This window comes from Mauremys reevesii, linkage group 19, assembly GCF_016161935.1.
Source record: "Mauremys reevesii isolate NIE-2019 linkage group 19, ASM1616193v1, whole genome shotgun sequence".
In the NCBI taxonomy this organism is placed as follows: Eukaryota; Metazoa; Chordata; order Testudines; family Geoemydidae; genus Mauremys; species Mauremys reevesii.
The window spans coordinates 10,050,752-10,063,993 of record NC_052641.1 but is presented as its reverse complement, the minus strand read 5'-3'; the positions used below and the strand labels follow the sequence as shown (position 1 = coordinate 10,063,993).

Below are 13,242 nucleotides of genomic sequence, written 5' to 3'. Positions count from 1 at the left end.
CACTGCCCATTGTACTTCCAAGGGAGAGGGGCAGGGATCCTACCCCTGTGTCTTATCTGAAGGATAAGCACTCCCTCCTAGTGCTATATTGCAATGTCAGCACAGAGCCCAGCTCATGATATAGGACTTGAACTTCTGGTGTCACCCAGAGATGAGAGCGCTAACACCTGAGCCAAACCAAACTCATACGGGTTGCTCAGACAACCAGCAAATGGTACTAGAGCACACCCCAAGGAGGATGAACAGGGTCTGATTATCTATCCATCTCACACTCCTCCAGCAACATGGGTGGTATGAATATCCCTCTGACATCCATTATTTCCATAAGGGATGGGGAGACAATCTCCAAGGCTGGGATTTTCAAAGGAGACAAAAGGAACCCAAGCTCCACTGAAATTAAAGAGGAACTGGTTGCCTACCTCACTTTGGAAGTCCCAGACTGAATCTCCATATCTAGATGTGAAAAGTGTCATTCGAACAATGAATGACCTTGGGATAATGTTTCATCTGCACCAGAAGGTTAAAAATCAAACCTCCCTCTCTGCCTCCCTCTTCTATCACAGACACCTCTGGCAAAGCCTGAGTACCTGCATAGCTCATGAAGTTGCTGTACGGTGTGTTTAGGAAACTGTGAAAACCGCACGTGTCATTGCCAGGTCCAGGATCCCCACACAGTTTGTGCTTTGGAGCAGGGTTGGTGTCGCCGCAGAGGTCTCCAGTCTCAAAGGAGGGCTCGGTTTCCATGCACGGGTCACTGCAGGAGAGGATCTCAGAGATTCCCCGGAAGACATGATAGAGCCCCAGGCTGTGCCCGATTTCATGGATCATTGTGTGTGTGTGGCCAGGGATGCCGTAGAAGGAAGGGTTCAGCACGATGCCACCTGCATGGAGAAAATGAGAAGCTATTGCTTTTGTCTCATTTATCTTGGAACATCAGAGGGGACGGGGGGAGTGGAGAATGTACCAAAGGACCTATAACCTCACTGTGCATCTGAGTCTTCTGGGTGCTGAGCCTGGAGCTCAGAGTTCTGCACCCCACATGCAGTGTTCTGCCTTTTGCAGGAACAGACACTAAAGAGTTCTGCCAAGCATGCTGGAGTTGCAAGATCCTAGTCAAAGGGCTTACGTGAAAGTGGCATGCTAAAGGACTGAAAGGATGAGAAACCAAGGAACCAGTTCTGACTTCCTGATCCAAGAATCCACTGATGTCAATGCGAGTTTTTCCATTGGATTTAGTGGGCATTGGACCAGACACTCAGGCAAAAATCCCACTAAAATCAATAGATTTGCAGCAGCTTACACCACAGCTGAATTTGGCCCAGTATGTTCACATACAATGGCTCTTCATTCCAGATTGTAAACAATACATACGATGCTGACAGGTAAACAAAATATACCTAGAACATGCACAGTGCATTGTTCACATGGGATAAAGACATAGCTGGTAGAACCCCGCTAAGTCGGGTTAAAGTCTAGGAGGCATGTTGCTTATTGCTGATATCTGCAAATTAATAACTGGACAAAAAAGTGTGGATAGTCCACATTACAAAGGGTGAGGCTTTAAAATCAACTGGAATTGGTTGTCCCAATCATCTAGGCAGCTTTGAAAATATCAGATGAAATATACTCTGCTCATTTATTAGCCACTCTAATTTTAATTTTCTGAAAAAAGTACTGCATATTACACTAGTAAAATCTGGAATCTAATGTGTAAAAACCCGGAAATTTTAGTAATGTGATAACTTATTAGCTTGGATATTAAATCTGTGCAGAGAAGTGAGTGGTGATCAGGTTTTGCATGTGAATTATGGCACGTGTAGATAAGTAAATGGTAGGTTAGGAAGGTTCAGCAGCATACTGAAGTAATGGTTGGCATTTTATTTTTTAGCCGGGCTTCCGCTACGTTTGGAGTTAGTGAGAAGTTCCATATTTTCTTTCCTTAGTTTGTTAAACTCGGCTTTTCACAAGCCTTTTTATTTTAAAGTGTTTACCTACATTGCTGGTGCCTTACTCAGGTAAAGGAAAACTGTTTTATGAAAGAACACTGGCAAAAGAAAAAGTGGATGTGATGCACTGTTCAGTTAGAGAACATGAGGAGCAAAAGGGTTTGGCAGGAGGAATTTTATCAGAGGCTGTAGCACTGTGAGGATGAGATCACTAAGTTATGACACACCACAGATTCTATTCATGCTCATCCATTCGTTGACTCTTGTTGCAACAATAAAGGGGTGTGTGTGAATGAGCGAGGAGAGGGAGTGTGTGCGTGCGGGGGGGGGTGCAGAAGGGAAAAAAGAGGAGAGTGAGCATGTGAGAGAGAAGGCAAAAGAAACACATTTTTATCTGCTTGCACTGCTTCAGTCATGCATGGGGCTGCACCATGAGTCTGCCCCTAGCAGTCCTATATGGGTGGCTGTGCATCTCCTGCATGCCACAGAACTAGTCTCTGCACAAGCTTTGTACAAGTCAAACTGAGGGGCTGTGGATCGGTGTTTAGGTGGATCCTGCTATCCCAGCACCCTGGCTCTTTGTCTGAGGGAAGCGTGTGAACTTCGCCTTCCCATCCTCCATGCACTACATCTACACAGATCCCTAAGTGTTTGGGCGCTATGTGGGGCGAGTGAATTTCACCCAGAGAGAATCTCTGTTACATCATTTTTGACAGCCCCCTAAGGAAGCCCACATTTTGGATCTACCATCACTGGTAATCTTGGCAATGCCCCAAAGTCGGAGATGCAATCACAATAAAGGCTGGCTAAAGAGCACTGGAGCTGGACTGCAGAGAACCAGCTGGGCAGAGTTGTTTTATTTTTGCCTTTGTTTAAGATGTCTATTTTTCATAGCTGTCAAGAGTCTAAATCAATTGTAGTTTTACAGAAAAGATAGTTACCTCACCCAGGCAAGCTATGTTCCAGCACTTAGATCTGGACTACAGAGCATATTTCATATTTTTTTTATTAAATACATATTGGATTTATGGAAGAGAGAAAGAGAGAGTGAGAAAGGAAAGATTAAAATAAAATTCTCACAAACCAAGCATGGGGCAGGAAGGGCTGTTAAGACAGGAAATTATTATTATTACTTTTACTGTGAGTCAACCTCAAACTGTCAGTTAAAGGCTTTCTAGCTCTCCAGTGAGATCTCCCTCTGGTCAATGAATTCGGTCAATAAGCCATAGAAGCTGAATTTAAGCTGTTTTGTTAAGACACACTGTTGACAATCAGCCTTACAGAAGTGAAAGGACAACTAATCAAAATTACAAATGAGCTCCGCCGTCTCTCTGGGTCCAGCAGGAGGTGCTACAAGGACTTTTTACCAAGCAGAGGCCTCTCTCCACAGTTATAGAGGTAGGAGCTTTAGGAGCTATTCCAGTCCCATCAAGAGTCATTCTAGGAGTAGTGGCCCAGGCTCTTAAGGACAATCCAGGCTACTTCAGTCTTAGGCTGTCAGAGCCATGGCAGAGAATGTTGTGGGAGTGTTGGTGGAGGGGAACTCACAGCTACACTAGACCCAGCCCGTCCTGGAAGAAGTTACAGAAGGAGCACTGGCTCTTAGGAAGTCTCTGAGCTGTGTCAGTCCTAGCTTCATCTAAGAGGACATGCTGTAGGGAATGAGACAGGAATGCTGACTATGGGGCATTCACATCTGCTCCAATCCCACTCTCTCTCAGCAGGAATCACTGTAAGAAATGGTGTAGGAGTGATGACTCTTGGGGGAACTCTATACTGGTACTTAACTAGCCGCCTTCTGTAGTATGAGCGACCTTGATGAGTGCTGCATGAAATGCTGGTTGCCTGTGGTGGAGCAGCCAGCTTCAACCAAACTGCTTGACTAGGGAGGGTGGTAACCTTCTGTTTTCTGTGGATTGTCCTTTTGAATGTAGAGGAGACTCTCAGACCACTGCACAGCCATCAGTGAGGCTGCTGTTCTGTCAGGGGCGGCTCTAGACATTTCGCCGCCCCAACCAAGGCGGCACGCCGCGGGGGCGCTCTGCCGGTCACTGGTCCCGCGGCTCCGGTGGACCTCCTGCAGGCGTGCCTGCGGAGGGTCCCCTGATCCCGCGGCTCTGGTGGAGCATCCACAGGCACGCCTGCGGGAGGTCCAGGAGCCACGGGACCAGCGGAATCTCTGCAGGGACGCCTGCGAAAGGTCCACCAGAGCCGCCTGCCGCCCTCCTGGCAACCGGCAGAGCGCCCCCCGTGGCATGCCGCCCCAAGCACGTGCTTGGCGTCCTGGGGTCTGGAGCCGCCCCTGCATTCTGTAGTTCAGTTCACATGCAGAATGTTACAAAGGAAGGAACACACACACTGTGCTCTGCCTATATCTCTCACAGAGACTTTACATTTGCCATTTCTTTGTTGTTTTTCTTAATCTGAAGATGATCTGGCTTGGATAATATCAGAATTGATCCAAATGGCCACCCCCAAACCTCCATCTAATCTGAACTGGATTTTATTCTCAGTCCAGAAAAGTCTGGATGACAGTACTTACTTCCTCCACTGTTGTTCATTTTGCCTTAATCTGCATTTGCTGCTTTCAGGTGATCCTGGATGCAGGAAGCTCTGGAAAATGTGATCAACTTTGTTCTCATGAGATCTCCAGTCCAGTTTTGCTGCCACCAGGAGGTTTGTGTAGTTCAGATAAGCATATCGAGACTCTTGGGTGCTTAAGTAACCTGTCCCTCTGTCTCTTTTGAGGCTCAGCCATCATTTCAGAAGGATACAACCCCTCTGGCACTGTAAGCATCCAAGTAGTGACTCATCTGCTAGGTTGTGTGGCTGCCTCTGGATACCTGGGGCTATAGCAGCTATATTCAGCAACCTTAGCTAAGAAATGCACAGGCCAAGCTGCAGGGTAGCAAATTCTCTCCAGTTCCACTCAATTGAACATTAGAAACATGGGGATTTTGCAGCTTGCTTTTTTTGCAAACTGATATAGAACAACAACAAACCTGCATTGCATTTTAAGAGGAAAACTCACTGCGCACATTCTAGGTAATGGGCTAAGGTTAATACTGCAATGGGCAAAGGTTAATAATTCAGTGCTGTCCAGCATTCTCCTCTTGCCCTCCCCACAACCTCCTTTGCAAAGTGCTCCCATGGGGCTGATGCCCTGTAAAGTAGCTTCACTTAAAAGGTGAAATATTTTCAGCCTGACATCATCTAGAAATACCATAATATGCTTTGGCTTTATAATCTAATATTTTCCTGGTTGTGAGCCAGTAGCTGGGAATTATGGAATTTTTTTTCCCTTGACTATATAAGACTATTAGTGGAATGATAAGAAATCAGAACTGGGCTTAATGCATAATTGTCTTCCTTTCTTCCTCCCCCTGAGAAAACTTTGCAAAGGGGCAGAGTCTTTTAAGACTGACCTAGATGCATCAAGGCTTCCTTGTCCCACGGCCAGGTCGCCACTCCAGCCAGCTCTTCCTCAGAGGAATTAGCAAAGAAGATATTGAGGTGTGTGGATCCATCGAGTTTGAGTATGTTCTTCAGTTCGTTGACATCCAAGTATGCTCTGAAACAGATAAATGAACTATTACTAACAGCATTACCAGCACTGGCAGAGTACTGGGACGCTGAAAGCCAGGTAGAGATCCTTATGAACCAATGAACGGCAAGCAGTTGAGAACATTTTAACATCCTAATCCTAAATATGGCATAATAATTTGCATTTATATAGAGCCTTTCATCTGGGGATTTCAACTCAAGTATTGATCAATGAAGGCTCACAACACTCAAGGTAAATACCCAGAATTGTCTACCTTCCTGACACTGCCGCAGAATCCTTTTTATTATTACTATTATGGCTGGTCAATCCAGTTATGTAACCAGTTGCCTTGTATACATGCTCTAAATTTGTTGCTGCTGCCTATACTCCTGCTTCCATAACACAGCAGCAAGGAGTCTCATATCCTCACTCTAGCAGCAGATGGTAACAGACTATTACTGCTACCAACTCCTGGTGTTATTCCTTAAGCCCAAGCGGTAGAGGTTCATGCTGAGGTCCAGAAAGTCTAAGCCTGACTGAGGGCCCTGGTTACAGTATGTTGCTATATCCAAAAGGATACGCGTGCCAAGGAGAAGGAAGTAAACACAACAAGGTTAGATTTGATTTATTAAAACACTGCAAAGAAGCAAAGCAAAGCAATGTTTGACAAATGGAGGATGATAAGATCGGCAGGGAAACACAATTCAGCAGCAAGCTCCTGAGAGGTTATTATAGACAGAATTTAGAAAACAGGAAAAGTGGGAAGAAAAATTGACCTCGCTTATGGTGCTGTCAGAGGAGACAGCTATGTGATACCTGTTTCTTGCCTGTCTATATTACATGGCAGAATGGAAAATCCACACTTAGCCTGAGTGTGGGCGTTCTAAGACGGAATTAGTATTCGTGTGTGTTTGGGTGGAGAGGGGAGCTGAGCTGTTACAGGCGCATTTTCCTCTCCTTCTGTCCCCACATAAGCCCTGAGTGGTCAGGCCTATGTGGGTTTAGCAGATAGCAAAGTGAGAACTGTTCTACGTGGCATCATCTCCACTGAACCAGCATCTACTCCCACAGGTTGTTGGTCCCTTCCATCTACCTTCTTGGAGAAGGAGTAGGCCTAGTAACCATTGGCAACAGGGCTTCTGAGGGAGATGTGCTCTATGAGAGAATTAGGACTAGTTCATTGAGTAAATTCCCCAAGCCTGTTTCAGATCCCCCAAGAACTGTGGGATTTCCTCACAAATTCTGGGATATCTGCAGGGTTATAGGAGCACACGACTTTGAGGAGGCAAACCCAGCCCCCAAACTCAATGCCTTTTCTGAGAATCTTTAGCTCTCCTTTGGAGTATTCCAGGAAAGGTGTGAAATGGCCTTGTCTGGGCACAGGCACAGATGTTGCCCAAGAATATGCCATGCTACCCAATAAGTTCCCGTCGTACCATAACACTCTAACCCAATGGAGTGTAGTGTAAGGAGGTGAAGGGAGGGTGAGGAAATCAGGCAGTGTTCTAACAGAACTGAAACAAACAAAAAATCGAGGGAAAAGTTGATGTTGAAAGTGGTGGTGTTGGCACAAAGACACAAACCTGCTTTCCGCTCTGGATGCCTCATTAGCAAAGCAGCCAGTACCTCATGGGAAAATACTGAGGGTATCAGATATTGTACACTCAGACTCAACAAATGCACTGCACCAAAATAAATCTATAAGAAATGAGCTAGTTCCACTGCACTCAAAGGATGTAGGGAGTCAAAAATACACGCGATAATCAGGATATAAAACTTCCAGGTTTACATGTACTACTTCCCATTCTACTTCTTAATGCACCCTCCCCTATCCCCTTCCCAGCTCTCCTGAGAAACAAGCCAACACGCAGGAGTTTAGCCAGTCAGCCCTGCTGACAACTCAATGGAAATAGGTATCAGAGTGGTAGCCGTGTTAGTCTGTATCAGCAAAAAGAACGAGGAGTACCTGTGGCATCTTAGAGACTAACAAATGTATTTGGGCATAAGCTTTCGTGGGCTAAAATCCACTTCTAGGGTGACCAGATGTTCTGATTTTATAGGGATAGTCCTGAGTTTTGGGTCTTTTTCTTATATGGCTCCTATTACCCCCATCCCCTGTCCTGATTTTTCACACTTGCTGTCTGGTCACCCTACCCACTTCATCAGATGCCTCAGATGAAGTGGGTTTTAGCCCACGAAAGCTTATGCCCAAATAAATTTGTTAGTCTCTAAGGTGCCACAAGTACTCCTCTTCTTTTTTTCAATGGAAATAGCTTGGTGCGCTGGTGCCTGGAGCTGCCCCTGCAACCAAGACAATGGTGTCACATTGGTGTAAAACTCATCTGAGATCAGAATCAGCCCATTGATGGGGGCTGCAAGGATACAGCCCTGGCACAACTCTTTTCATGCAGAAAGTCTTACAAAGTTTAAAAGTTTTTAGAGGTTTGGCTCAGTTTGGAGAAGTAATTCAAATTTGCAGATTCATAGATAAGGCCAAAAGGGACCACTGTGATCATCTAGTCTGACCTGCTGCATAACACAGGCCATAGGACTTCCCTGAATCAATTTCCTCTTTGAACAAGAGCAGATCTTTCAGAAAAAAAAATCCATTTGATTTAAAAAATTCCACCAAAAAAACCCTTGATAAGTTGTTCCAATGGTTAATTACGCTCACTATTAAAAATTTGCCCCTTATTTCTAATCTGAATTTGTCTAGCTTCAACTTCCAATCATTGGATCTTTTTATACCTTTGACTGCTAGCCCATTATCCAATTTTTTCATCTCCATGAAGGTACTTATAACATGTGATGAAGTCACCCCTTAACCTTCTCTTTGATAAACTAAATAGATTGAGCTCCTTGAGTCTGTCACTAGAAGGTATGTTTTCCAATCCTTTAATCATTCAACATGCTTCTTGAATTATGGATACCTGACTTGGACACAGTTTTCCAGCAGTGGTCGCATCAATGCCAAATACAGAGGTAATATAACCTCTCCACTCTTACTTGATATTACTCTGTTTATATAGCCAAGGATTGTATTAGCCCTTTTGGCCACAGCATCACACTGGGAGCTCATGTTCAGCTGATTATCCATCATAGCAAATGATGTGATTTCCTTAAAGACCTGCCAAGAGTAATATTACTCCCTTTCCCTTGTTTTTGGTTCTCTAGCCCCACTCCACATGACCTCCTGTTATTAACCACTGTGCCAGGAAATATGAAATGTGGAGGAGCATCATTGTTCCCATTTGTCAGATGGGATAAATGAGGCACAGAGATCCCCAAGGTGTGTCACCAAGTTAAAGTTTAGAACTCAAGTTGGGAACTCCTTGTTCTATGCTCAATCTACTGGACCACAATCACCCTTGGTTTTAAGACCAACATGGTCAGGGAACATTGAGAATAAAGCATAATTTATTAGGAAATAGGGCTGGCCAGAAAACAAGACTTCCATTTCATGAATAATTTTGAGGTTTTCACATTTGGTTTTGTTCTCATGCAGAACAAAACCGAGGCCTTTCAAAATAAAATAAAATTTTGAAAAGCAAATAGTTCAGTGGGTAGGACATTTATCTGGGCCGTTGGAGAACTACGTTCTAGTTCTTGCTCTATATCAGGCAGAGAACCCCTCTCTAGTTCTGCTACACTTTTGTAGGGAAGGTTTCTCAGGTCCAAGATGGAATAAGTGGTCAAAACCAGACAGCCCCCAAACCTAGAACAGCTAATAGTCTGGTGGTTAAGCCACTCCTCTGGAATGTGAGGGACCCAGGTTAACTTCCCTGATCTTTCTCTCACACCAAAAATGTCATACTGAACCTGAGAAAGCTTCCCAAGCCAAGCTGTGTCAAAACCGACACCTTGCTGCAAAAAAAACGTTTGGTTTTTGATGAATTGGCATTTTCTGGTGAAAAAAAAATGTTTTGTTGAAAAGTTCCTGACCCACTCTAGTAGGGAACTGAATACTTCAGCAGGATGCCTGCTCCCTGTAGTCCTCCTTTCCTTAGGAGTGTGCGTGCGGCTCTCACGAACTCGATGCACTCACATTCAGTGAGCAGGGTTCCTTGCATACTTGACAAGGCTTCCATTCCCAGAAGGGCAAAAAAGAAAAAAAAACTTAGGGGAGCTGGCTCTGCACCAAGATCTTTCTGTCCTTCCCTGGAGGACACCCCAATGGAAAACAGACTTACATTTCCGTTATAGTTTACTTGCCAGTCACTGAAGTCACCATCTCCAAAATAGCTCAAGGCCGGGTGTCCCCAAGCCCCCGCTGACTCACTGAGGAAGACACGCTCTTTGGGGACATCAGTAAGAGGGGCTTTGTTTCCATTCCACGGAGTATTTATCTTCAAATCAATGGCCTGTGATGTGGCTGAAGTTCTGAAGGACAGGTCAACACTGTGACTCTTTGCACATTTCTCATCTCTCCACTGGTCTCAGTTCATCTCTCATAAACACACAGCCCGCTCCCTCCGCCCCCTTGAGCCCGTTCAGCAAATATTTGCACAATGGTCTGATTCTATAGGTTAATCTAGTGCCAGAGGGCTCTTCATTTCTTTGAAATGTCTTTGCTGTGCACTGTTCAGCGTGGTATGCCCATGTGGGAGAGTGTGCAATTGTGCAGGTGCACGCCTGCAGGTCTAAGTAGGCGCGTGGGTCACATCGTGCGAGGGAACGTGTATGTAGAGGAGCACGTGTGAGGTGGTAGGTCAGTGAATGAGAAGAGAGCCAGAGAGCAGCCTTGTGGGAGTGTGAGAAAGTGTAAATAGGCGAGGGTGTGTGTATCACTGTGTGAGACACTGGAGAGAGAACACTGATGTGTTTGAGAGAGAGAGAGAGAGGCTGCTGCTGCTCATGCTAGAAGCAGACAGAATGTAGGGCCTGTGCGAAGCCCCCACAACTGTACATTAGAGCAGCAGTTCTCAAACTTCATTGCATCTTGACCCCCTTCTAATAACAAAAATGACTACACGATCCCGGGGGGGGGGTGTCAAAGACCGAGCCTGCCCGGCCCCGCCGGCCCCAAGCTGAAGTCCAAAGGCTTCTGCCCTGGGTGGGTGGCATGTAACCTTAGCCCTGGGTGGTGGGGCTTGGGCTTGGGCTTCAGATAGGGTGACCAGATGTCCCGATTTTATAGAGACAGTCCTGATTCTGGGGTCTTTTTCTTATATAGGCTCCTATAACCCCCCATCCATGTCCCGATTTTTCATATGAGCAGTCTGGTCATCCTAGCTTCAGACTTGCTGGGACCCAAAGCCAACACTAGCTTTGGCAACCCATTAAAATGGGGTCGCAACCGGGTCCCAACCCAGAGTTTGTGAACCTCTGCATTGGAGCATTCCAGCAGTTGTATCCTCATTCTCCTGCCGTTCCAAAGAAGCTAAGCTGACACCTCCTAATTCTTAGCTACCTTTTTGCCTAATATGTTCACAAGCCATTCACCAGCTACACCCTGCTCCCATACCCTCTAGCACAACCTCTCTCTGTCTTGCACCCACAATACACTCTTTCAGCTTCGGGGATGGTTTGTAAATGGAATATTACCATAGCTAACCCAGAGCTGAGTGCATCAGCCTCTGACTAGCCAGGGCTGTTGGTACCTCACTGTGGGCCCTGTTCACAACTGGTTTAACTGCACTGGCTTACCCTTCTTTGGAATTGGAGCCATAATGTGGTACAGACTGACCCAGGGGTTTGCAGAGCATCTGCCATTTGATACAGGGAGTTGGTCAAAGTCAGTGAATGAGGTGATTAGGATATGTAGGTGTGAGGACAGGATGCGAAGAGTGTTTTTGCAAGGGGGCTGAATGTCAGCCAACCGGGACAAGGGCTGTCTAGCCTAGTGGTCAGAGGGGGTGCCAGGAATCAAGGACTAGGGCCAGAGCTGGAGTCAGTAGTCAGAAGACAGTCAGGGGTCAAATCAGAGGGCAGAAACTTGAGCGAGCAGGGTATCAGGCAAGGAGGAGTTCAAGGCAGGGGCAGACAGAGGCAAGGCTGGGTGCAAGGAGCAGACGCAGTGGTGGGCATGAGCACTGAGTAAGCACCGAGTAGGCCCTGGACATAATAGGTGGGTATAACTGGGGTGTGTTTGGAGATTGTGTGTGTGTGACTCCCCTGGCACATTGTGACCTTTTGCATATACACATGAACACACTAAGATCATGTTCAGGCCAGCCCCTTGGGTATATGTATGTAAACATGCACACACACAAAAGGATAAGTGTAAGTTTGGGAGTGTGTATATATGCAAGATGATCAGAGCATATTTATGGGGCTCCATGCAAAGCTTTAAAGTGTGGGGGAAAGAACAGGAGAAAATATGGTTTAGAAATCTATTCCTTCCTTCCTCCCCATGTTTCTAATAATCTCCCATCCATGTCCCTCATCGCCACATTAGTACACACACAGAGCCACAGATTAACCACCTCTGCAGTTCTTATCCAGCCACTGACGGCAGACCCTACAGTTACTAGGTCAGAACAGTTTTCAGTTATTGTGTTGGACTGATTTGACTCTCCTCTGGCTGCTGCTGCTGCTTCTTTGCTATCAGTCAAGAATATCTGATTCAGTGCAATCTATGAGCCTCACTTACTCTTCTCAAGGTTATGTGGGTCCCATGATAGAGGACGTAACGCCCGTCACATGGACCCATGCCAAAGAGAACCAAGGAACCCAGCCTCTGCACCAGTGCCAAACTCGCATTTCAAAGACATGAGTGCACTTTTGGAAAGTGATCAAAGCCCTTCCAACCGTCATTAGAAATACTCCTTTATGCAGCTCTCCGTGAGTGCCAGCAATATATTTCATAAATTCATTGGCTCGAGATGGTACCTCCAATATAAACCTGAATGGGGGAACTGTCAGGGCAAGTCTGTGTGGAAAACAAAACAAAACACAACACAACAAGGCATATGTAACCCCTGTAATGGAAAAAAACCTGTGACGCCTTGAGTGTGCCCAGCTCAAAAAACCACGATGAGCTCATTAGTACATTAGTAAAAGGTCTCCCCTGCTAGAATCTGTTTTAGACATAGAACGGCTACAGGCTGCTTTTGACCATTGGGGACACTGAATCATATTGGGTTTCATGCACATTCCCATCCAAATGTTCACCAGGCATATTTGTCTAATGCACAGTTTTATCCTATAGAGTGGGGAGCACTCCAGAGTTGCATTGTACAACAGCTTCATCTGTCTCCAACAGACTCCATCGCCCAACTGACAGCACATTTCCTATACAATAGCTCCATCCCCCATCCAGCAGGCTTGTTAGCTCATCCAGCAGCACATCTCTTATGCAACAGCTCCATCCCCTATCCAGCATGCATACCATCTCCCATATATGGAGATCAATCCATTTCCCTCTCCCATATGTCAGGCCCATCTCTTATCTATTTGGGCCCTGGATCCTAGACAGCAGGCCCATTTCCTGCCAGTGAGGCCAGTCTTCTGGACAACAGACCCATCACCTACCCATTGATCCCTATCCCTGATACAGTGGGCCCTGTCTCCTGTACAGTAGGTACCACTTTGCTGAACTCCACTTTGTCAGATATCGGTGCCAAATCATATTAGGGAAACGTATTGTATTTAGTATCAGAGGGGCGGCCGTGTTAGTCTGGATCTGTAAAAGCAGCAGAGTGTCCTGTGGCACCTTATAGACTACAGTCAAGTTTAGCAATAGCTTTTATACTTGATTGTGGCTCAGTCATCGGGGCTAGACCCAGACAGAGCTAACCTGCATGGAGAGCC

The 13,242-nt window shown here is 45.9% G+C and overlaps 1 protein-coding gene across 2 annotated transcripts in view; it reads right to left on the bottom strand.

Moving 5' to 3' along the window:
- PAPPA (pappalysin 1) overlaps positions 1–13,242 on the bottom strand; it is a 452,227-nt gene that overhangs the window by 149,039 nt on the left and 289,946 nt on the right. For both annotated transcript variants that reach the window (XM_039506691.1, XM_039506690.1), the window contains 2 exons: positions 5,372–5,517; positions 588–881 (listed from right to left, as the gene is read on the bottom strand). In XM_039506691.1, the coding sequence (XP_039362625.1) occupies positions 588–881; positions 5,372–5,517 (440 nt within the window). The remainder of the gene's footprint in view (positions 1–587; positions 882–5,371; positions 5,518–13,242) is intronic.